Source organism: Phoca vitulina, unplaced genomic scaffold, assembly GCF_004348235.1.
Source record: "Phoca vitulina isolate PV1807 unplaced genomic scaffold, GSC_HSeal_1.0 scaffold50, whole genome shotgun sequence".
NCBI classification, from domain to species: Eukaryota; Metazoa; Chordata; class Mammalia; order Carnivora; family Phocidae; genus Phoca; species Phoca vitulina.
This window is the reverse complement of record NW_022589753.1, coordinates 10,743,867-10,769,789: the sequence shown is the minus strand read 5'-3', so window position 1 is coordinate 10,769,789 and position 25,923 is coordinate 10,743,867. Positions and strand designations below refer to the sequence as shown.

The 25,923-nt window shown below is 43.6% G+C and overlaps 1 protein-coding gene across 1 annotated transcript; it reads left to right on the top strand.

The window, feature by feature from the left end:
• Positions 1-414: 414 nt before the first annotated feature.
• Positions 415-16,979, top strand: PARD6B (par-6 family cell polarity regulator beta). Its single transcript, XM_032387743.1, has 3 exons — positions 415-798; positions 5,399-5,621; positions 13,846-16,979. The coding sequence occupies exons 1-3, from the start codon at positions 733-735 to the stop codon at positions 14,667-14,669; spliced, it is 1,113 nt and encodes a 370-aa protein (XP_032243634.1). The 5' UTR covers positions 415-732; the 3' UTR covers positions 14,670-16,979.
• The last annotated feature ends 8,944 nt before the right edge of the window (positions 16,980-25,923 follow it).

The following is a 25,923-nucleotide window of genomic DNA, read 5'->3' as shown; positions in this document are numbered from 1 at the left end:
GCGTGCCTGCGCTTGCGCAAAAGGCACGCGCCCCAGCTCCTCTCCAGGTGCGCTCGCGCTTCCGGCCGGCCTTCCCAAGACGGAAACACCAGAGCCCGCGCATGCGCTTTCCAGCTCTCCTGCTAGATCCAGGGAGGGGGCCCAAGGCTTCAGGTGATCCCGCCCCTCCCTCGCAGCGGGGAGCCAATCGCACGGCGGTGGGCGGGATTTTAGAGAAGGCGATCCGCCCACGCGCTTCACGAAGCGTGTATCGATTGGTTGGCGACGCTGGCGCAGGTGCGCGCTTCCCATTGGGTGGGGCGGAGCGCGAGCCGCTGAGGCTTCGGCGGAGGCTGCAGGTGAGCGCGCGCGCGCGCCGCGGCTCCCGCCCGGCTCGGGTGCGCGCGCGCGGGCTTGCGGGGGAGGTGGCCGAGAGCGAGATTGCGGCGCCTGTCGCCTCTGCTCCGCCCCCTCCTCCTCCTCCGCCGTCGCGGCCGCCGCCGAGGCCCGGAGGGAGGGAGTCGCGTCCCCGCCCGCCGCGCAGCCAGTCCGACCCTCGGTCCCGCCGCGTGAAGAGCCAGCGGAGCGGAGCTCTGCGCGGAACCCCGAGCCCCGGCCGAGCCCCTCTGCAGGTGCCTGTGAGGAGGCGTCCGGGCCGCAGCCGCGTCCCCACCCCGCCGGCCGCGCACTCGCTCCCTGCGCTCCCGAGGGGCGGCCCGGCCGCAGGAGGCCGCTGCGGGGCCCGGCCTCAGCATGAACCGCAGCCACCGGCACGGGGCGGGCAGCGGCTGCCTGGGCACCATGGAGGTGAAGAGCAAGGTGCGCGGGGCCGGGGCTGGGCGGAGCGGCCGGCTGATGGGGGCCGGGCCTGGGGGAGGCCGGGGGGCTGGCCGGGGCGGCCTCGGGGGCTGCCCGGCTGTCTGCAACGCGGGGGGGTTCGGCGGTGGGATTTGGAGGCAGGAGGTGGTGGATAGTAAACTGGCCGAGAAGGGGGCGAAGGAGGGGCCTTGTGTGTGTTCCTGGCCCAGGTGGGAAGCCAGTGGAGCACTTTATCTCCTTGAATCTCATTCCTGTTCAGGGATGGGAGGCGTCTGAGCGCAGTGGGGTACGAAAGCTTTGGGGGAAATTCTAGCTCCTGGTCTATGAGTAAAAGGTGTTTGGAAGACGCGTGGTCACAAAATGTTACCCCTTTCTGTGGTTCAAGGGTGCATCGAGTGGTGAAAGGGAGAGGCCAGTGCCCTAAAGAGCCCTTTTAAAGTTAGCTTTGCTTCCTGCTAGGGATTTCTTCGGCACTAACTTTGGTATGCGTTTAATCTATAAAATTAACACTATCACCTTTCGTTTGAGTAGCCCTTTACAGTTTGAGGCTGGATGCTCTTTTCATTCCATCGTGCTACCTTTTCACATCAAGTGTTTTCCTTCTTCACCGACGGTATGCCAGGCTGCTGATAATTCTGTCCGTATCCGCTGAATTCCTAAATTGCAAGGCTCCCTGAGCAGGGTAGTCTATAGGGATTAGGTAAAGAATGCTTTCGGAAGGGGGCTTTGAGTGGAATTTGAAGGTGATCGGCAACCACAGCAACATTTTCAGCAAGCATTTCATGAGTTGAAGAGCCAAAGGAGTTTAGATGATCTAATTTGATTCTCTGGAAAATGGAGGGATCAGAAAGGGGTCGCCAGGCTCTGCTTTTATGACAAAACCTGGAAGCCTTTTTACAGAATAACTTCTAGACACTATAGAATAGAACTGTTTTTGAGAACACTTAACATAGTTAAGAAAACCAAAACACATGCAAGAATGGGAGAACAGTACGAGCTTATCAACTTCAAAAATGATGAAACATCATTGAATATAAGACTACTTACGGCAAATCCAAAATCAGGGAGTAGGGAGTGGTTTTGAGTGAAGTAGATAGAGTAAGGAGAGCTCCCTGGAGCCTGTGGGTGGAATGGCTTTATTATCTAGAGTTGATAAGCAAAGTTCTGTAAGCTGCTGTAACTAAGGTCTTCGCCTCAGGAATATCTACATTCATTTTGAGCATCATTTAAATGGTTTGTGATTTCTGTATCAGGGTAGGGGGTAGGTAGTTCCACAGAAAACGTTCTGTTTTAATAAGAATAGAAATGTAATTATAGCAGTTTAAGGAATGTGCTCTTCCCTGTGTCGTCCATGGAACTGCCAGAGCAAATGGAAGAGATGTGCTTGAGCTAAGGGTTAAGATGACTGCGAATATACCGGGTTTTCCCTCGAGCAGTATAGCCGCGGTAGTGGTTCTGTGCCCAGTGGTTGAACTTTCTCAGGCATTTCTGTCATAAATCTAGTTTGCATCTGTGGGGGTTGAGGTTAAGAAAAGAAAAACACTTAGGATATTGCATAATCTTAAAATGCAGTTTGTGGTCCTAATCTTGGTAGCAAGTCTTTAATTCTTCATCACAGGAAAACATGAGTAGAGATTCTAGGTGCACTGATAAATACAATCAAACAGTAATTTATCTCCTGGACTAGAAACCTGGAGCACTCTAGGACTGGAACTTCAGGCTTTCTGCCCCTTCTCTTCTGTCAGCTGACCTGTGAATCTTCCCCACAGGTGTATCTGTACTGCATGTTATATATTTGAGCTGCCATGCTGCACTTGTAAATAGAATCAAGGCATTCTGAGAACCTGCACTGAATGAAGTGTGGTTCCTCTGTTCCCGATGTTGGTGAATAGACACAGTATTAGGTACTGTTTTTTGTGTGCCTGTGACACCTTGTGTTTTAAATAGATATTGTTGACACATTTATTTTTAGTGGATTAAACAAAACACTTGTCATCTTTATCATTTAAAAGTATTTGGACAGATGTTTCAAACGATATTTCCCTTTGTCAGCTGCCTTGGAAATACCACAGCTTTTTACAAAACTGATGGTCAAGAGGTTGTAACCACAACCAGGTGATGTGCAGATCCACATTTCAGGATCTCTTTTTCTTCTGCATAGAAAACAGTGTCAGCTGTATTATCTGAGCAGAGCTGGGAAAGTTCTTAATAATGAAGGTGGTATCCTTTAATAACCTTGGAACAGTCTTTGGACTGTACATTTTCTAATTATTATTCATGGGCAAACAGGAGTAAAATTAACTTTGCGGTTTCTTGAATGTACCAACAGTGCCGGGAGAAGGGTATCCGTTGTCCCAGCAGATCCTGGGAGAACGGACACATCCTGGGTGCCCAAGACAACTAGACTGGCCTTCATAAGAGTTAGAAATGGTTCACGTAGTGAATAGTTGTTGACTGGGTCTTAATTTTGTCTCTTAGTATTTTTCTTCATGTGTAGTAAAACGTTCTCTTAATCCTATTGTTTTTCTGCAAGAAGCATAACAGTTTCTCGTTTGGTTTTGTTTTCTGCTAACATTTGCAAAGGGCACATCTTCTGTGAAGCCACACAGTTTTTCATTGTTTTTATCATAACATTTAAGGAAGAGAAAAACATGTTGAGCAAAGGATTTTCACCCAAAAGCTTTAGCAGTCACGTTGGAGCCCTAAAATGTTCCAGTGTTAGATGGTACTCTCATTGACGTACCTGGAGAAGTGGTAAAACCCTGGCGGGAATCCGAGCACTGGGAGCTTTAGGTTGTGATACCAGGATAAAGAACGTGGAGGAGAAGCTGTGACTTTTGATAACATCATAAGACTAGCTCTGATGTGAAGGGTGTTGCCGAGTTTTTATTTACTTTGAAACGTGAAGGTGTGACTAAACTTTTTTGAGAGTTTTAGGTATGAATCACCTTATATTCTTGACAAGTGTTGTTGTTTATGTTTCAGGAATGGGTTAATGGAAACTCTTTTATTGATTAGAAGAGGTGGTTTTAGTGAATTTTAAATTTAATACTGATGAGTAGTGTGGGTATCAGCAAGGCAGATGAACTTCTGCCGTGTAACAGATGCAGTGACTCCAGATATCCCATAGGTCCTTGGGAAGAGAAACGACACATTTGTAACCTGCTCAAATTATTCTGATGGGGACTTTGTCTGCTTGATGCTTAAGGCTGTGTTAGTATTACATTAAAATACATTAGTATTTCTTTTTTTTTTTTAATTTTTTATTTATTTGCGAGAGAGAGAATGAGAGACAGAGAGCATGAGAGGGAGGAGGGTCAGAGGGAGAAGCAGACTCCCTGCTGAGCAGGGAGCCTGATGTGGGACTCGATCCCGGGACTCCAGGATCATGACCTGAGCCGAAGGCAGTCGCTTAACCAACTGAGCCACCCAGGCGCCCAGTACATTAGTATTTCTTGTTAATAGTAGATATTTAGAGGAAAAACGAGTTCAGTGGTTGAGCATATTTGGCAAACATTTGTTTAAAATTAAAAAAAAATCAACTGGAGGACTGAACTGAGTCTTTAATATCTGGTCTCACAGTGATTCCTAAGAGTGTGATTATAGTTTTGTAGCATTTCCTAAACGTGGGTGGGACACTTTGTGAGGAAGGCTGATTAACCTTACCTAGGTTTGCACCTGGAGGAAATGCCACGCTGGGCCCATAGTAAGTCATAGATCCTGTTTATCAGGGAACAGATGAAGCCAGTCCTGAGTGCCGCTTTAATAATCTGGCATTTGGAGAGCAGAGGTGTGATTCTAGAGGAGGAATCAGAATGGGTCATGATAGAGGTGTTTCTGTGGTCCCTTAATACCTCTCTGATGTCTTTGTCCTCTTTACCCACTCATGGGTGAGCTCCTGCTGTGGGCCTGAGCCTTTCCATCTGTAGGGCTCAGGCACTGTGCCAAGCACACAGACACTTCTTGCATTAATTGGATGGTTGTAGGATGTATATTTTATGTATTAATAAAGCTTTTTTCCAGCATTCATAGGGAAGATGCTCCTCATCTCTAGACCTATTTCTTATATGATCTACCTCCCATTTGTAGTGTGCCTTAATGCGAAGAAGCTCAAAGTCGCTTTTTTATATGTTGCTATTAATTCTTGCCACTTCCTGTGAAATCATAATTCCTTTTATGGGGGAAGAAACTTAGGTGCTTTTTGCTGATGGCCAAAATAAAGACTTGGGCACATCTTTTTTACCCCATGGCCTGAGGTGGGAGAGGACTGCTGTCAGGATCTGGGCTCCAGACAGGTTTGAGCTGAGTCACTGCAGGGCAGTCCCCAGTGAGGCCTGGGAACCCCAGGGATTGAGTGGAGCCTGCATCTCTTGAAGGGAATGCCCTTCCGAGAGGTAGCAGTGAGAAGGCACATTCCTGTGTCTCTCTTACGCTGTTTTATCTCCGATAATGAGATTTCTGACAATAGACTGTGTCACTGCAACTGTCTTTTTTATTAAGGGAAGTACTATGCCTGTTAATTTTCCTGTGGAGTGCATTTTCAGATTGGGTCCTGTTACTTTTGTTTTGTTTTTAATTAATATGTTCATTGTATTTATAGTTTGGAGCTGAATTTCGTCGGTTTTCCCTGGAAAGATCAAAACCTGGAAAATTTGAGGAGTTTTATGGATTACTGCAACATGTTCATAAGATACCCAATGTTGACGTTTTAGTAGGCTATGCAGACATCCATGGAGACTTACTCCCTATAAATAATGATGATAATTATCACAAAGCTGTTTCAACGGCCAATCCACTGCTTAGGATTTTTATACAAAAAAAGGGTAAGTACTACTATGTGGAAAAATTGTTTTAGAAATAAAAGTAGTTTATTTTCCTCATTGATAAGAATATGCATTGAATCCTCACTTTGCTGAATAGAATTTTGTCCATTCAGAAATACAGGACAGAAAGACTGTGACTTTGGAATCAGAGAAAGATTCTCGTTTTTTGGTGGCAAGTGACTTTCAAGTGCCATATTTACTACTTAATAACTACCTGAAGGAGAGTTAACTTATTTAGAATGTTTTTCACAGAAATAAAGTTAGTTAATTATCTGGAAAATTAGATATCAAGTCATTATTGTAGAGGAATTTAAACACTGATATTAGTCTTGCAAAAGAACATTTGGCAAGCATTTTCAAACGTATTTTGAGTTTTAAAACTTTTTTTTTTTTTTTAAACTTCGTGGCCTCCTCCGTGTTGCCTGTCTGCACATGGGCCTGATGTGGGCCATTTATTTCTTTGTCTTTGGTAAATGAAGAGGTTTAAGAAAGCCAGCATGACGGCAGCAAGCTCAGTATTGGTGGGATAATGAAAGCCTTAACTATGTTTATAAACCAACCCAGAAAGCAGTTTGAGAGAATGGGTAGGGATTACCCTTGAAGGTGAAACTTTATTTCCAATCGGTTGATAAACCTTAGACCACTCCCAGGGCTTTGAAATTCCACTGATTATATAGCTTTGCTTTTCTGGGTTTGGAGGAACTAAAGTCCACCAACAAAAATAAACCTCCAAGGGTAACATGTCCATATCACTTGACTATTCACAGAATACTTAGAAACACACAAATTGATTTTCCCAGAGACCCCTGAGGTGGATTTCATAGATATGTCACAGTGGTGTGGTACAATGAGAGTGTTAATCTAAGGAGATTAATTTGGCTGTTGGGGATGAGTTGGAGTGAGCAGTGGTCTTAGAGGAGAGGGCCAGGACCCAGCGGTGAGGGGACAGCTGGGAAGCTGCCCCAATGGAGGAGGCCGGTGACGAAAGTGGCAGTGTTAGATAAAGAGGGCATATCTGATATTTGAGACTCACTGTGCTCCCCTCTAGATGGCGGGGAGTTGAAGAGGGACTCCAACAGAGAACAGCTTTCTGGGTTCGAGTCTGATGGCTGGGACAGTGCCATAAACAAGCAGAATTTGGAAGAGGGACATTAGCTTGGAAAGAAAATGGGTTTGGTTTTAGGATATTTGGCTGGTGAGTTTTCACCATGCCACCTAGGAAATTAGAAATGGTAGACAGGAACTTTGGATCAAAATCTAGAGGCCCAGTCAGAGAAAATTGAAAGTCTGTGGAAAAGTGATAATTGAGAAATTCTCTGGAGGAGACCTAAGTAAGGCCTCGTAGGGATGAAGACCAGGGATGGACCCTTGGAAAGCTGTGTACAGACTGTTGGAGACAAAAGAACATCGGTAGAGGAGAGAAGACAAAGCATTCATGTGGAACTTGTCACTTTAAGCAGAATAATATCCATAATTATTGATGAGTAGGCCTTTCTTAGCAGTTGTAATTTTCATTAAAAACTTTGTTGCTCTTTGGAATGTGTATTCAAGTGTGGAGTGACTATTTTTAAACTGCTGTTGTTGGATTATCTTTTTTGTTATATGATAGAAGTTGATTATACCACTACATGATTTTATTTATTACTGGCTTTGTAACACTTCATGATGGTGGGATTAACCCTCACATCTGTTAAGGGTGGTTATGTTCTGTTTTTTGCTTTTGAATATGTTTATATGTGAACAAAAGTTTTCTATGTCCTAGAAATAAATGTCCAATATAGTAAACAGCCCTTAGAATTTGATTTAGAAAGGGGCGCCTGGTGGCTCAGTTAAGTGTCCAATTCTTGGTTTTTGTTCAGGTCATGACCTCACGGTTGTGAGATCAGGCCCTAGCCCTGGGTCAGCTCCCCACAGGGCGTGGTGAGCCTGCTTAGGATTGTCTCTCCCCTGCCCCTCCCCCTATCTTAAAAAAAAAAGTTTTATTTAGAAATAGGCAGTACATTCAACAGAACATTTTTGTTTTTAAAAATACAAATGTAGGGGCACCTGGGTGGCTCAGTCGGTTAAACGTCTGCCTTCAGTTCAGGTCATGATCTCAGGGCCTTGGGATCGAGCCCACAAAGGGCTCCCTGCTCAGCGGGGAACCTGCTTCTCCCTCTCCCTCTGCCTTTCCCCCCACCACTTGCGTGTGTGTGTGTGTGTGTGTGTGTGCGCGCGCGCGCGCGCGCGTACCCACTCTCTCAAATAAGTAAATATTTTCTTTAAAAATATATATAAACGGGGGCACCTGGGTGGCTCAGTCGTTAAGCGTCTGCCTTCGGCTCAGGTCGTGATCCCAGGGTCCTGGGATCGAGCCCCACATCGGGCTCCCTGCACTGCGGGGAAGCCTGCTTCTCCCTCTCCTACTCCCCCTGCTTGTGTTCCCTCTCTCGCTATGTCTCTCTCTGTCAAATAAAAAAAAAAAAAAAAATCTTTAAAAAAAAAAAAAAAAAATATATATATATATATATATATATATATATAAACGTACAGGCGCCTGGGTGGCTCGGTCAGTTGAGCATCTGCCTTAGCTTGGGTCATGATCTCGGGGTCCTGGGATCTAGGCCCACTTTGCGCTCCCTGCTCAGCAGGGAGTCTGCTTCTCCCTCTCCCTCTGCTCCTTCCCCTGCTTTTTTTTAAGATTTTATTTATTTATGAGAGAGAGAGAGCACGAGGCTGGGAGAGGGAGAAGCAGGCTCCCTGCCCGGAGCCTAATATGGGGCTGTCTCAAGAAACTGGGATCATGACCTGAGCGGAAGGCAGATGCTTAATCGACTGAGCCATCTAGGTGCCCTAAAATCTTTTAAAAAAATAAAAATATAAATGTAATACAAATATGACTTAAGGAAAGCATAAAAGTAAGCTGGTCAAGTCATTGCTGTTCAATGCCCCCCCCCCCCCCAATCCAGAATAAAATCCTTCCTGCTTTGGACTTCACAACCTCATCCTTCTCTATTCCCCCACTCCCTCATCATAGCCTACCAGGCTGGCTTGCTTTCTGTCTCAAACTTGGAAAGGGTGTTGCTGTCTTTCTCCTCGATCCTCCCCCCAGCTCCCTCCTCATCCTTCAGATCTTATCACACGGAAATAACTTCCTCAGAGGGGTCTCTTTGGACCACCCTAGCCAAAGCCCCTTGACCCTCCCACCTTTATCAGCCCTGGAATTACCTTATGTAAGTATGAGTTATCTTGTTTATTGTCTCTCTTAACAGACTTATGTGGTGCCCTGTGATTCACAGTGATACTTCTTTTAAAGCTCAACTGATGCTTGAGCAGAAAGCTGATTTTAGGTAAACTTTAGTGGACATTAAATTCAGGAAAGTAATATAAAGCATGACATTATAGTAACATTTTACTGCTTAATTACAATACACTTTGTTTTCTTGGCTTGTTGATTCCAGTTTAGGAATCAGTAGGGCAGCAATTAAACTTATATGGTACCAAGTGATTTTAAAAAACGAAACTTTAAAATCATTTTCAATTTTGAAATCATGTGGTCTTTTAAAATCTGATATATCTACTAGAAGTTTCTTTGAAGTGAAAGTTCACAGTTGAATGCATAAACTATATAGTGTGAACTCAAAAATTGTATCATTGCATATCTTGAAAGGTTTTATGTCTTAACAACAATTCATTGTTAGAAGAAAAACCCCATACTCGAGGGCTGTTATCACGGAAGCAGAAACCAAAGAAAACAAAATCCCTGCTATCTGAAAAGTTAGGTTCACAAAGAGGATTCCCAGATCTTTTGCCAACCGCATCCCCTGTTGGAGTTTAGAGGCTTCCCAGCTAGTCGTGAGGGGCAGCCAAGTCTGGGATCCGTGGAGGTGCATGGCCTCCTCACCAGATCTGATGAGAATACCCGCACCACAACTTCTTGTTGTGTTACCTACCGTCTGTTTCTGTATGACATCAGACAAACGCATTCACACCTTGGATTTATTAGAAAGAGTTTGTTGGAAACCCTGGAAGGGCCTTGCTTGCTTTACACGTTGTTGTACTTCAGACATGGCCTGTGGCCCAGACACCCGGCAGGCACCTCAGTCCCTAGAACTGTGCAGTGGACATTAGTTGCTAGGTGGACTTGAAGATTACTTTTTAATGAATCCAGGTTTGATTTAGAAACACTCTAAGAGGGGCGCCTGGGGGGCTCGGTCGTTAAGCGTCTGCCTTCGGCTCAGGTCATGATCCCAGGGTCCTGGGATCGAGCCCCGCATCAGGCTCCCTGCTCCGCAGGAAGCCTGCTTCTCCCTCTCCAGCTCCCCACCTGCTTGTGTTCCCTCTCTCGCTCTGTGTCTGTCAAATAAAATCTTAAAAAATAATAATAATAATAGAAATGCTCTAAGAGATGCATCGTAATTGTCAGTTGAAGTTTGAAGAACAGCATGTGATACCAGTTGCTCACGACAGAAACGTGGGTGTCACCTGTGACACGTACCTGTTGTTCAGTCAGTCACCAGGCCTCTTGCAACAGTTCTAATTATTTTTCGGATTTGTTTCCCCATCAGCACTGCCTTTTCTCCAGGCCAGGCACCATCCAGAATGACCTCAGTAACCCCCAGTCGTCTCCCTCAGGGTCACTCTCCAGTTTACAGTCAGGGTGAGCTTAATAGAAAAACCCAAATCTTCAGTTTTCTTCCCATTGCCCTTAGGCTGAAGTCCATAATCCCTAGCACCCCCACCCTCCAGGCCCTGTTTGTCTGCGTGATCCCTGGCTGCCTCTAACTGGGCTCCTGGCTCCTCCTCCTCCCTCCCCTCCCTCTCTCCCCAGTGGATTTCCTCATCTACCCCAACCTGCCCTCTGTGTTTGTTGGACCCTGTGCCGGGAACATTCTTCCCTCCCTTCTACCTGATTAGCTACTGGCTTCTTTTCCAAGTCTCAGCACAAACCTCACTTCCCCTGGAGAACCTTACCCGGCAAGCGGCTAGGCTCCCACAGCGCGGTGTCTCTACACCACGCCTCCTTGGCCCCTTTGTAATAATTTGATTGCAAGTGTTAATTGCCATCTCCTCTTGTAGACTGTAAGCACCATGAAAGCAAGCACCCCACTTATCTCTCTTGTTCACCGAATCCGCAGCACAGGACACAAGGCCTGGCCCAGTTGCAGTGTTTCTGAAATGTTTGGTGGTTGGTTTTTCTTATATTAGGAAGTGAAGGGACTTGCATACTTTGAATATTGCTTTAGGTGATGTTTAATCCTTTTTGAAGTTGCCAGTTTAGTTCATTTAACCATTTTGGATTAGAACAGGGGTTTGCAAACAAGGCTTGCTGGCTGTTTTTGTAAATAAAGTTTTCTTGGAACACAGCCCTGCGCGTTCCTTTCTGTATCGCGGGATGACCTGCTGTACCCAAGAGGACTTACCATACAGCTCTTCGGGGAGAACGTTGTCAACCCTGAATAGAATAATTTCAAAAATTACTTCGTTCTTCCCTGTCTTCTCACTGAACTTCGAATGGGTCATAATCTTGAACTTTCTTGATGACCCTACCATGAACTGTTACTGTTCTGTTACTGTACAGGGATGATGATGGGGTTTATATGAGGGTTTGGTTTTTGGTGTCTTTTTTTTTTTTTTCTCCAGATTTGCTTTAACACTGTAGGCTTTTACTTCATATATCTGTGCCTGCCACTCACTAGTGGACCCTTACCCCCTGCTCTGAATCTGTGACTTGCGACTGTGTGTGTGTGAGTTAAGGAATGAGATAAACCAGGCTTTTCGGAATTAACTGTTGAAAGAGTAAGAGGTCCAGAGGGAGTGGCTGCGAGGCTCCTCTCTAAGTAAAGCACGGGAGCTTTCTGCTTGTAAGGAATTGAGACATGCAGTTTGGCTCCTCAGAGGCATTCCGAGTGGATCCTTGTTGATGGCAGTCCTCCGAGATTGTGGCTGAGGGACAGGCTTGGGATAAGGGAGGGATTGCTGTCTAAGCCTATATCATGCACTGTTGCATAAGCCTGGGTTTTTATAGCTGGGGAGGTTGCTGTGAACCAGGTTTGCAAACTTTTCATCTTACTCTGAGTTTAGGGCTTCGACACACAGACTCAGGTAGAAAGTGAACTCCCAGTTCCCTGTGGACAGTCACCTTTACACTTTAACACTCTGCACCCTGGCTTTCTGCCAGAATATTTCTTTTCCCAGTGGCTGGAAACTGATTAGCTAGATGGGGGAACAAAGGTGCCTTTGTGCCGGGGCATACTGCTTTTGAGAATTTAGCAGAGAGCATTCAAACAGTCTGGATGCGATGCCAAATTATGCAGATTTGGGGTTGTTGTTGTTGTTGTTGTTTGGTCAGGTTTCCCATGTAGGCAACTTAATTTTGTTCTCAAGTGTGTATGGTCTGGAATTTTCCTTATAAATCTTATGTGGGTTTTCTTAATTGATTGTTTTAAAAGGAAAATACATACTTATGAGAAAACACATTCAGTAGAAGACTATCGTTGATAGGCTTTTGGTCAAATGTTGCCAAAAAGATTCTTGTATCAGTGAGTTCATTTCCAAAGCCAAATTATAAATTTGTCTCTGTAAGAACAGGGTATACATACTTTATAAATGAAGAAAGAATTATCCCCAGAGGGGATAAAATGCCAAAAATTAAGGCACCCCTAGTCTTGTACGTTTCTCTGCAACTAGCTTGTGCAGAATGTTGAAGCAGCATGAGAAGAGAAGGTTGTCCATACTCACACACCTGACACTTAATACTCATTCTGTGAATGTGTAAGGTATTGGCCTAGTAAGAAAATTAAGGTCCAGTCTTTTCTCTGTATTTTGTACTCTTAATCATTATTTTGTACCCTTAATTTCCTGGTTTTTATAGAGTAAAGATGATAATATTTATCAATAGAGTGTGAGAGTCAAGGGAAAGAATATAAGCTGAACCCTGTACAATCACAGTATGGTCATAGTACTATTATTCTGGAGCAGTAGCTGAGACTAGGATTTTGAACTAGTTCTTTGAGGGAGGGGGCTTTTGTCTCCTTTGTTCTTAGGAAATATATTTTTATCCTTGAAGATTCTGACTTCTTAGTTTCTCCTCCTTTGTTATTTTTGAAACATGATTTCAAGTTTTGTGCCTGATGTTAATTTCATTTCTTTTTTTTTTTTTTTTTTACCTCATTCTCTAATGAGGTGTTTTGCTTGTAGGTATTTTCCTTCAGCAGTATGATTTCAGAAGGCGGATCTGGTTTTAGGTGCCCTGTTTTTCCTTAGTTTACACGATCAGAGATTATAGATTGCTGGCTGGAAGCATGTATGCAACCCTCGCTTGTTGTTTGACTCAAACTGGTTTTTGTTGTTATTTAATTAGGAGTCAGCATTTAAAAACGAGAAGATTTTTACTTAAAAAACAGGGCTCCGTGGCAAATGGGATTTGGCCACACAGATTCCTATAGTGGAAGGAAGACTGCCTGGAGCACGGCCCGCGGTGCCGTTACGGGAGGCCTGAGCGCTCCAGTTGGCCAGTCCTCCCACTCCGGGTTGTCTGCGGTGCCGCCGCTGAGAAAGGGCCCTCTGCACTTCTTTGTTTTTCACACAGTGAAGAAAAAAGTGAAATCTTAGACTTTAGCCTCTTTCAGAAGTGGGGAAATGGAAGAATAAGAACTCCCCTGGAAAACTGAGGGAGAATGTTTATTCGCAGAAGACCAAAATTCCTAAGTTGTAGATATACATTCATCTAATTTACCTTATCATTTCCTGCATACTGTCTGTTTCGTTTAATTGCATTATCTGCCCCGCCAGCCTGTGGTGCAGGTCGTTCCTTTGATTCACCTTGGGAATCAAGTGTCCCATTTTGTATCATTGAGTTAAGAAATAGGCAACCTGGAGTTTCTTAACAAATGAAGGAAAGATAGTTTTAAGTAACTCATTTGAAATGATGTTTAAAAATGTGTGTGTAAGCTTATCAGAATTTCATTTTCCCCTCTTAACTGTTGTTAAGTAGTCCTTGAGCTTTATCAGATTCGACATTTGGGATTTTATGACGTGTGCTTGAGAGGGCCACCTAGTGGTTTCCTTCTGGTACAGCAGGTCTTATTACTGTGCTACATTTTGATCTGATTAGAATAAGCTAATATTTAAATTGTTTATGTACCAAATACATGTGAGTTACCTCTTCTGTATAGATTCAACTGTAGATAAAATGGGTGTTTTTACATCATTTCCATAATTACTTTATTTTATTTTTAAACAGAAGAAGCAGACTACAGTGCCTTTGGTACAGATACACTAATAAAGAAGAAGAATGTTTTAACCAATGTATTGCGTCCTGACAACCATAGAAAAAAGCCACATATAGTCATTAGTATGCCCCAAGACTTCAGACCTGTGTCTTCTATTATAGACGTGGATATTCTCCCAGAAACACATCGTAGGGTTCGTCTTTACAAATACGGCACTGAGAAGCCCTTAGGGTTCTACATCCGAGATGGCTCCAGCGTCAGGGTCACACCGCATGGCCTGGAGAAGGTCCCAGGGATCTTTATATCCAGACTTGTCCCAGGAGGCCTGGCTCAAAGCACAGGACTACTAGCTGTAAATGATGAAGTCTTAGAAGTTAACGGCATAGAAGTTTCAGGGAAGAGTCTTGATCAAGTAACAGACATGATGATCGCCAACAGCCGCAACCTCATTATAACAGTGAGACCGGCAAACCAGAGGAATAATGTTGTTCGGAACAGTCGGACTTCCGGCAGCTCTGGCCAGTCCACAGATAACAGCCTCCTGGGCTATCCCCAGCAGGTAGAACCAAGCTTTGAGCCAGAGGACGAAGACAGTGATGAAGATGACATTATTATTGAAGATAACGGAGTGCCGCAGCAGATTCCTAAAGCTGTTCCTAATACCGAGAGCCTCGAATCATTAACGCAAATAGAACTCAGTTTTGAGTCTGGACAGAACGGTTTTATTCCTTCGAATGAAGTGAGCCTAGCACCTGTAGCGAGTGGCACAAATACAGAAACACATGCTCCGGATCAGAAACTCTTAGAAGAAGATGGAACGATCATAACACTATGAAACTTTGTCTGAATGTCTTTGGAGTGAGGATCCATTGGGACTTGTAAATCTGGCTAGTTAATAAAGCATACATACCTCTGAACCAGTGACCTGGAGTAGGCATGAGAAAAATAATATTGCAAGCTTAAAATGTTATTAAAATAGTAGTTTGATAATTGTTAATATAAACTTCAGTTTGTCAGAGGTGAGTTTAAGTCTAAAAGGGGCCTTTGCTAATGAAATTATGGCTTTTGCTATTTTGTCTCTAGAGAACTGGATGTTAGAGCACATTCTCAGAACTATGAGAGGACCAGATCATTTCCGTTCGAAGTGGTTGCATATTTAACCTGCTGTGCAGAGCCCAGTTAGCTTTTCCTTTAACTGTATTTTTTTAAATTCTAATGTGAAGAAGTCTGATCTGTCCTTTGGTACCTTGGGGACCTCAGCTCCTATGTTCCCTATATTTTGATTTTTTAATGTTGTTCCTCTGTTGCTAATTGTTACAAGTAATTTTTTCAAATGCTTTTTTTCCCTCGAATATCTAAGAAATCAAACCAACTGCCTGTTTTTGGGAGTTGCTTCCTGTGTCATAAAGCATTGAAACCATGTTCCTGAATTAAGAAACCGTAACAGTTGTTCAAGTTCAAAGCTTGTTCATCCTATAGCTTTCACATTTACAGACTCATTCCATATGCGTATAACTTAATGTTGCAAAAGGCAGTTCCATCAGCTTGTAATACGTGAGACTCCCTTAATCTCCTCTCACCCGCACTCCATCTCATTGGAAATCATTCCTTGTGTTGTTGGTGTGTGTTCTGTCGGTGTGCTTTTATATTCTGCTATTATATTTGAGTAGTAGGAGTCATTTTGGATTAAAAAATGCACCCAAATTAAGAGATTTTTACACACAGGACAAACTTGTGCACTTTTTTACATGAGGTAATTTGGTTTTTCCTTAAAGGGATTTTTAGGAACACTGCCTACACTTTATGAAAAAATACAGAGTATTCACCTTGGACAGGTAGAGTTTATTGCTATAAATTTTATGAGGCTATTTATTACTTTCCAGTGCATCCACTTAGAACAAGTGAAGGGTAAGGCTGCTGACTTCCATTCCTCACCTGATTTCCCTGTACAGCGGGCACGAGCACTGCAGTATGCTGTATATAGAAACCCAGGATCGTGTGAAGCACCTAAGTTCCCTGTGGCGTACGGCTGTTTCTCTCAGAGTTATTTATTAATTTTATGATAGGGCTAGAATGGGTACCTTTGTAACAGTTGCGTGCTATAGAAACAATGAAGAATTAAGTGACTCCGTTTTGAAGGATATTTTCGCTCTATGGTAAAGATATATGAAGAAGTCTTGGACTGAAGGAAGGTCACTTGACTCAGAATACTTAATGTATTTTGTTCACTTTACCACTAAACAGATTATCACTGAACTATTAACTGCACAACATTACGTAATGCAATGTACTTTTTTGTTGAATTCACCCAAGTTCTTCCACTTCGATACCACTATTTGTTAAATGGCATTCCAGCTTTAACCTTCTGTGAGGTAGAAATTTGAGTCTAGGATGGCAAAATGTTAACATGTAGGTTAAATTTCATTTATATTATAAGTGGTGCAGGGGTTCAACATTTTAAGTAAAAATCCTTTCACACACTACCTCTCTCTCTCTCTTTTTTTTAACAAAGTTTTAACATGCAAAATTTTCTCTTGGGGGAACATACTTCAGGGCTTGACTTTTTGTACAAATTTTAACTCTAAAGTACAGATTTGTGTTGTATGTACTCATAAAAATGGGCATCAAAGCTGCTAGTGCTTTTTATTTTAATTATCCTGCTAAGGGTATATGTCAGTGGTGTTAAAACTAGATTTCTCATTTAAATTATTGGTGAAATAATTGATTACTAGACGTATTGTAAAACCAATAGATCTTGGTTATACAATAAAATGTCAGTTCATTGGTAGTCTGAATCAGTTATTCCCAGTGTACCTTATTAACAGAAATACCAGTGGATTCAGCGTAAAATTTTATAGTACTAAATGTCAAGCCTAACTGTGAATTTTGTTCTGTATCTTGAGTAAATTTATGATAATGTTCTCATGAGCTGTCAACAAAATATATGTACTTTTGTGAACTACGAATTTTCTAATTAAATTTTACATGCGACATTTTTACATGAATGATACTTTAAACTATCAAATGTCAGTATTTTACTACAATTTTATTATAAAATGTACGTTATCACTAAATGAACTTTGATTTTAAAAATCAAATTAGCTCTAGTTGTATATTATTTTTTACAAATAAAGATAGACTTGTATAAAGGCTACTTTCTTGTTTGCAAATATATGAAAAGTCACCCAACAAATATTTACCAATCACCCATGATACAAAATGAGTAGGAAGAAAACTGCTAAGTTTTAACAATATCCTGGCTTCCTTAACTTTTAATTTTTAAAAGATAGACACCAAATTCTGTATACATTGACTGCAACTCTGTATGAGCATATGATTATGTACAGGAAGATAGCATTTAAATGTAGTTACTCTGTGTGAGAGGTTATGTGTGATACTCATGCAGAGTTCATTTGCAGTAAAATGATTTGCAACACGACAGAGTAGTTTGTAATGGCACAGTTTATCTTCTGAGATTCAAATTCACTTAGTCCTGCTATTTATTACCACCCTGTGTGGCATTGCCCGTACAGATTGGGTTCGGTTTATACTGGACGAAGGAAAAGCCCTGAGATAGATCAGACCCTCCTACTGAGCTATTTCTAATCCCAAATTTATCACTGTCATTGGCTTAGCTGATCTCTGCACTAACTCTGTCAACCAGGGTGGAGGATAATCCTGATGCCTTCCTCCAATTTAAAAACAGATTGAAAATCCTCAGAGTAAAAATTCAACGTCCTCTACATTGAACTCTTCACATCTCTGATGGGTACGGATTATGTTGCGTTCAGTACCTGATACTTACCTCTGGGTTTCAGGATCCATGAAACAATGGTATGGAACTAAAACATTCCATTCACCCCACAATGGGGTTTATCTGTTTAGATTCAAGTTAAGCGTTTTGGGCAAGAATACCACATATATGATGTTACATCTTCCTTGTACCATGTCAGGGGGCACAGCATGTTGGTTTATTTCAACACTGCTGATGTAAAAACACTTAAAAAAATTTTTTTTAAGTTTTTATTAGCTCGAGAGAGCAAGCGGGGGGGGGGCAGAGGGAGGGGGAGAAGCAGACTCGATGCTGAGCACACAGCCTGATGTGGGGCTCAATCCCACGACCCCGAGATCATGACCTGAGCCAAAATCAAGATTTGGAGCCTTAACTGAGCCACTCAGGTGCCTCAAAACACATTTTTTAAAAAAGATTTCTATTTGAGAGAGCAGAGCAAGTAGGTGAGAACACAGGGTGGGGGCAGAGGGCAGAGGGAGAAGCAGGCTCCCCGCTCAGCAGGGATGACCCTGGGATCATAACCTGAGCCAAAGGCAGACGCTTAACCGAGTGAGCCACCCAGGCGCCCCGCACATTTTTTTTAAAGTTGATTTTTTTTTAGTAATCTCTACACCCGACATGGGGCTCGAACTCATGACCCCGAGATTGAGTCGCGTGCTCTTCCGACTGAGCCAGCCAGGTGCCCCGTAACACTTGCTAGTGGGGGAAACTGCTTTCGTTCTAAGTCGTCCATGATTCTAATTATTCTTAGGCTGATAAACACGGACGGGTGCTTAGAAAAGACATCTGTGTCCAACATCCATCCGTTCTATATCTTTGCTTGTCTTCTAACTGAAGAAGTGTTGGGAACGGTGAACCGGCAGGAGTATTCCTGGGTGTCATCTGCCTAACCACGCTTCTGGACCCAGGGAGGATTTTTTCTGGCACTGACTCCAGGGAAGGAAAACACCCCAATGAAACCTAAAGCATGTGCATGGTCATGTCTGGAGAGTGCTAATTGGACGCTTCTGCCTTTGGATTCTGTGGATTATGAATAAACCCAACTCCAGTTGCTGAAATACAAAGCTTTATGGGCTACATAGCTGAAAAACCAAGGCTAGAACTAGGGCACAGATACGATCTGGCAGTGCTGTCCGATAGAACTCTGCAGTGATGGGAATGTCCTATATTTGCTCATTCCAAACAGTCATCACTAGCCTACACTCGGCCTCTGCGTGTTCACGTGATTTACATGCAGCCACATGGAGCTAGTGGGTACCGGATTTTACAGCACGGGCTAGAATCTCTCTGCATTTCTTGCTCTGCTTCCCTCTGCTCTTTTCCCAGGCAAATGACCCACTTGTCTTGGCAAAAGTGGCCCCCAGTATCTCCAGTGTACTTTCCATCATAGGAGCAGCTCACTCGGGAGGGAGCCTCTCCTCCCCACTGATCACAGCCAAAGCCTCAGAGCCGACTTTCACCGGCCCTGGCTGGTTCATGGGCCCAAATCTGGCCTGGGTTGGCGGTGGTGGTTCCTCAGGGAAGGAACCAGGGTGCTGCCACCTCACAAAAGAGGAAAGGCCACAGGAAGTGAGCGCAGTGATTACCCCTTGCAGCTTTGTTTATAAAATATTTGGGTTGGGGCGCCTGGGTGGCTCAGTCGGTTAAGTGTCTGCCTTCAGCTCAGGTCATGATCCCGGGGTCCTGGGATTGAGCCCTGTATCGGGCTCCCTGCTCAGTGGGGAGCCTGCTTCTCCCTCTCCCTGCCCCCCCCACCCATGCTCTCTTTATCTCTCTCTTTCTCTCAAATAAATTTTAAAAATCTTTAAAAAAAAGTATTTGGGCATCCGGGTTTAATAAGGGAGAGAGTCAAAAGCATAAAGTACTTTGCAAAGGTAAATGGGGACAGAGAGCAGTCCTCTATCAAAGGGAACGGTAAAGGTGAAATTCTATTTGGGGTCTAACGGCAGTGTTGTGAATTTGAAGGACAAGTTTATTTTATTTTATTTTATTTTTTTTAATTTTATTTATTTATTTGAGACAGAATGAGAGAGAGAGAGAGAGCACATGAGAGGGAGGAGGGTCAGAGGGAGAAGCAGGCTCCCTGCCGAGCAGGGAGCCCGATGCGGGACTCGATCCAGGGACTCCAGGATCATGACCTGAGCCGAAGGCAGCCGCTTAACCAACTGAGCCACCCAGGCGCCCCTGAAGGACAAGTTTAAATCTAATAATGACAGCATCTAGACTTGTGTTTTTGGTACTGTTGTTTGATTTGATTTGATTTAAATCTGATATTCATCTCATATATAAAGAATACATAAATCCAATAGAAACTTCAATCTGAAATGGCAGAAAGTTCAAAGTTGATTATTTTTGAAATATAGAAACGAGAGAATCATGGTCTTAGAGCAATGAGTAAATTCAAATGCCCAAGGGGCCAGGGTGGGGCAGGGCCGGTGGGCTGGTAAATCACAGTTCCCTTTTACACGTGTGTGTGTGTGTGTGTGTGTGTGTGTGTGTAACACTCCGTAATTGCCATGTGGGTATGTGTGGCCCCAATGTCGCCAGCTCTTTGAACTTTGCAGAAGATGCCAGAAACCCAGAATTTCACATGAGACAGTCTGCCCGCTCGCCAGCCCTGTCTCAGAACCCTCAGCGACCACAGACCTACCAACGGCTCTGTTCCCTCTGCTGTTTCCCCCTTCCCTCGAAGGTCACTGTGAGGAGGGACCGAGGTGATGTGTACCAAGGGTCTGGAACGGTACCTGAGGGTTAAGAAGCACTCCGCCAACGTTAGCTGTTCTGTCCATTTCTCGGGGCGCTGGCCGAGGCCCAGAGCGGTTGAGTGAGTGGCCCAAGGCACTCTCCTAGTTCATCGTGACTCCAGAGCGCGGCCCCTGGAACAGCATCATCGGCATCCCCTGGGCGCGTGTTAGAAACGCAGGTGCTCGGGCCCCCTCACGTCTACTGACTAGAAGCTGCATTGGTGGGGCCCAGCCTTGTGCATTTCAACCCGATCCCCCCAAGTGCTTCCTGAGCATGTTAACGTCTGGGGAGCTCTGAAATCCCGCTCATTCCCTCTGTCTCTCTCCTTCCTGCTTAGCACTGCAGTTAATGCCCCACACAGATCCTTACAGGTGTGCCCAGAATAAGCCTCTGAAAACTCCAGGCTGGATTTCTGTGCTGGGTTACCTGCTGAAAGAAAGGCCGAGAAAGGCTGGAATTTGGCTTGTGGTGCAACCCACTGATTCTATCTGTGCAGCATTCCTCGCCCGTTTGGTCTCCAGCAACGAACGAACCACAGGGCAAGGGCATTCACCCGTTGTTTCTAAGAGCAGGTTACACTCCAAGGAAACACAGTGCTGTTCTTAAAGAACATAGGGGTTCTGTTCCAGAGCCTTCGGCCCTGCCAGCCAGGCTAGCCTTCCATTTATGGGAGCTAGTGAGTTGCAAATCAGGTTTTCTCCAACATTCCCAGGGGCCTTCAGCTGCTGTCTCAGGTATGCGCCCACGGTGACTCAGGCAAAACCCTGTATGCTCAGTGATTCAGAAATGAAATCATTAACTTGGGAAATGCCTGCAGAGCGTGGGTACAGGGAACCTGGAGAGGGCTTGAGAATGTGGGTCTTCCGGTAATGTCAAGGAGGATGGCCGCATGGGAACAGCGATGCCGAAACACGCTGCCTCTCGGGTGGGCCAGGGACTAACCCCACAATCCCCTGGAGTCCGAAGGAATCTCCAGTCAGTCCCTTCGAGGAGCAACAACCCACGAGGATTACAGAATGGACGCACAGAAATGAAGACTCCATTTGTTTGAGTTCCTATCTGGTAGAGCAGAAAAATGTCCAAAAGCCTTCGTGACTTAAAAACACAGACAACTTTTGACTCGTTGATTTTAAATCGGGTAGATGCATGTCCACACACACACATCTGGTCTGTCTGAAGGTGAAATTAAATTTCTGGCACACACATACACAAAACGCCAGGCAAGACTTGAGAAGGGTTTCCAAATAAACCTCACCCCCAGATGGCCATCGTCATAATCTTTCAGTCCCCCCGTGGAAGGCAGCCGTGAAACCTTGGCCATTCAGTTGCGACACCAGAGGGTTTTTCTAGTGAGCCAGCCTGGCTGTCCTTCCCGCATCCCCAGGGTGTCTTGGCTGGAGTTCTCGGGCCTGTGCCCAGTGGGGCTGGCATGGGCCTCGAGCAGCCAAGCAGCCAGGCCCAGGGGACAGGGAGGGAACGGTGAAAGGAAAGAGCCAGGAGAGGAGGCAGAACTGCTGGGGAAGCTGGCCAAATGGAAAAGGGCTGAATGGGTTCCATCAGCTCCTGACACCCCCTCAAATCTCATTCTTGTCCTTTTCCACTCACTGCATGGATACAGAGGAACACAAAACCCCTTCACATGGGCACCGCCAAGAGCTCATAAACATTCATCCTTCAAACAGTATGTTAAGTCGAGCAAAACGTTCATGGTTTTGAGGGATGACAACGCAGGAGGTGAGGGATGTCAACTTGACATCCCTTAACCACGCCGTGAAGTTCCAGTTGGACCTGCCGAGTCATCTCTTATTTTAATCATGGTCAGAGCTTTTCCTCTTTAGAAGGGCTTGTGTTTGAATGTTGGTGGCCATTCTAGGATGGAGGACGGATGACCAGACTGATAATGCTTATGATGTCTTTCCTCTTTTAGCCATGCAAAGACAAATAATGGTTAAGGACGGATGAAATATTTAACAGTGGCCATGCATAATTTATTCCTGAGTGGATGCTCATTTCCAGCCCAGTGGTTGGCTCTCAATTAGGGCTTCTCAGAACATCAAACCACTGTCTCCTGGGCAAATAGACATTCTGCTTATTTTTACTCCTTTCTTCCTAAGGCTAATTGTTTTTGCATTTTTCTTGTTGAAGGACTCATTCCTAGATGTTGTTCCCATCAACCAGAAACAAAAGTAAAAACTGTAGGCAAGGTTTTTTTGTATATTCATTTCTGGGCTCAGAGCTTCTCCTACCCAGGAAGGAGAAACATGTATTTGTGTATGTAACTTTGCTTCTGAAACGTAGACTGTTTAAGGAAGCCGAGTGTCCACCGAAGCGATAGAAGATTTCAGGAGAAATTGTAGAAAAAAGGTGCATATACAAAAGAAAAAAGTCACCTCCCCCCAAAATCAGTTTTCAAAGATAACCTCTCTTAAGTTTTTCGGTACATATGTACATCAATATATATATATTACGTGGTATGTATTTTGACAAAAACAGGATCATAGCAACATATAAATTATTCTGTAGTTTGCTTTCTTCAGAGGACAATATATTGTGAATGTCTCTGCTCTGTCAAAATAGCTCTGCATCATTTATAATGGCTTCATCGTATTTCATTTTATAGATGATCCATTGTTCGGTAAAACCAATTCCCTATTGTTAGCTGCTTTCATTTTTTCTTGATTATAAAGATTTTATTTATGTATTTATTTAAGGGAGAGCACACACAGGGGGAGGTGCAGAGGGCAGAGGGACAAGCAGACTCCCCGCTGAGTGTGGAGCTGGAAACGGGCTGGATCCCAGAACCCTGGGATCATGACCTGAGCCGAAAACAAGAGTCAGCCGCCCAACAGACTGAGCCACCCAGGTGCCCCCATTTTTTCTCAATTATAAACAGGGCTGTGGTGAACAGCTTTGTAAATATATCTTTTTGTTCTTTGTTTGATTATCTCCTTAGGATAAATTCCCAGAAGAGGAATCATCAAGTCAAAGCACACGTGTTTTTTGGAAAAGGAGAGGATTTGGCTCAAGAAAATATCCACCTTTCTTTCGGAAGGGTTGTTCTCCTTTACATCCTTACCCAGGGTACATGTGTGAGTCTTTTTCCCTCCAAAACACCAGATTTATTGTTTTTATGCACTGCCTTTTTTTTTTTTTTTAAGATTTTTACTTATTTATTTGACAGAGAGAGAGACAGCGAGAGAGGGAACACAAGCAGGGGGAGTGGGAGAGAGAGAAGCAGGCTTCCCGCTGACCAGGGAGCCCGATGTGGGCTCGATGCGGGGCTCGATGCGGGGCTCGATGCGGGGCTTGATCCCAGGACCCTGGGATCATGACCTGAGCCGAAGGCAGATGCTTAACGACTGAGCCACCCAGGAGCCCCTATGCGCTGCCTATTTAGTAGGGGGAAAAAGCATTTCATTATTTTACTTTGCAGATCTTTGATTATTAGGACAAGGGTTTTTTTTTTTAATTGTTTACTTGTGTTTCATTTATTATCTTCTTTATTTGGGCCCGTTGCATGACATTTAACAATTTGAGATACTGGCCTTCTTTTTTTTTTTTTTTTTAAGTAGGCTCCATGCCCAACATGGGGCTTGAACTCATGACCCTGAGCTCAAGAGTCACGCACTCTACTGACTGAGCCAGCCAGGCTCAGTCTTTTCTTGATATATACAAGTGTTTTCTATGTTCAGGAAGTCAACATTTTGGCTCTCACTTTTTCCTAATTAGTCATTTGCTTCTTACTGTGTCTATCCTTGGTTTTTGTATTTATTGCATAGGAATCTTTTATTTCCTATAGTAAAATCCTTTATTCTTCCCTCTTATAATTTCACTCTCAAATTATATAAATATTTACCCAGATTGTATCCCAAGTGTTACAGTACTTTTATGATTTTTTTTTTAACATTTAAATATTTAATCCACCTGAAAATGATCTGATGGTCAGGTGAAAAAAAGACGTCTGGTTTTTCAATGCTCCGTCAGTTATTATAACATAACGTATCGAATAAGACCCTACTTTCTCACCGAATTGAAATTTCACCTTGATCATGGACTCACTTCTTCGATGTTCTGAATGGGCTTGTTTTGGCCAGATCATTCTGCTTTACCGATCTCTTTGTCTCCTTTGGAAGCATTTCATGCTGTTTTGATTCCTGAAGCTTTAAAATACACTTTAGCATCTACAGGGCAAATCCTCTCCTTCCTACAACTGTTCTTTACTTCTTACATAATTCATCGTTGGAATGGTAAAGAAATTCACGTGGCTCAAACAACAAAAAAAGCTTTAGAAAGTACACAGTGAAAACACTTTCTCCTTTTTTTGTCCCCAGTTCACCCACGGTCATCCCCATCTCTGGCATCTCTTCTTATCAGGACACTAAAGACACTACTCTTATGGGATCAGGGCCCCACCCAGTGAGAGGTTAGGTCTTCAACATATGAATGGGGGGAGGGGGGAGACACACAAATATTCCGTCCATAGCATTACTATTGACTAAACTTTAGACTTTATTTGGACTTTACCAGTTTTCCACGAATGTCTGTTTTCCTGTTCCAGGATCTAATCTGGGATACCACCTTGCATTTAACCCCCACTCACTTTTACAGCTCCATGATATGTAACCAGTTTCATATATTAAACAATCCCCTAGGGATGATGGGCCTTTCATTTACATCAATTCTTTTGCCATGGCAGCTACGTGGCAATCAATAATTGTACTCATAGGTCATTTCGCATAGATGGAAATATATTGATAAGGTAAATTCCTAGAAAAGGAATTATGGAGGGAAAAGGCACGTGCACTTGTAATTTTGAGAGGTACGGCTGGTTTGTCCTCCTTGGGGGTGCATCAATTCATACTCCAATCAACAAAGGGTATCAGCACCTGGTTTCCCCAGAGCCTTGCTAATCCTGTGCATTTTCACCAATCTGATGGTTGAAGAATGTATCTTATTTATGAATGAGATTTTCATAGGATTATGAGCTTCTTGAATTAACTTTTCTTCCAACTATCTTTTCTTATACTTTGCCCATTTGGTGTTTTTCTTATCAATTTCCAGAAGCCCTTTGTAGATGACGGAGAGTACCCTTCGACTATGATATGTGGTAGGGACAAATAATTTTTCCCAGCTGGTCATACTACTTTTCCTAACAACCAACTTCATTGAGGTATAATGTATTTCAATAAAATGTACTTTGAACATACAGTACAATGATTTGCGACAGATGTAATACATCCATATAACCCCCACTACAGTGGAGATATAGGATATTTCTAAGGCCCTTATACTATTTTAGAATATGTAGTTTTGACATACAGAAACTTCTAATTTTTCTTTTTTTTTTAAGATTTTATTTCCGTACCATTTTAATTATTGAGGATTTACGGCAGGTTTTAATATTTGGGAGCCCTAGTCCCCTGCCTTAGTTTCCTATTGTTTCTGTAACAAATTACCACCAACTTGGTGGCTGAAAACAACACAGATTTATTATTTTATAGTTCCGGAGGTCAGAAATCTGAAATGGGTCTCACGGGGCAACCATCAAGGT

What these genes read in the sequence shown, in the direction of transcription:
- PARD6B (XM_032387743.1), top strand. Translation starts at nt 733, where the DNA reads ATGAACCGCAGCCACCGGCACGGGGCGGGCAGCGGCTGCCTGGGCACC. An exon ending in CCATGGAGGTGAAGAGCAAG is followed by an intron (nt 799 to 5,398) that starts GTGCGCGGGGCC and finishes TTGTATTTATAG; the next exon opens with TTTGGAGCTGAATTTCGTCG. An exon ending in GATTTTTATACAAAAAAAGG is followed by an intron (nt 5,622 to 13,845) that starts GTAAGTACTACT and finishes ATTTTTAAACAG; the next exon opens with AAGAAGCAGACTACAGTGCC.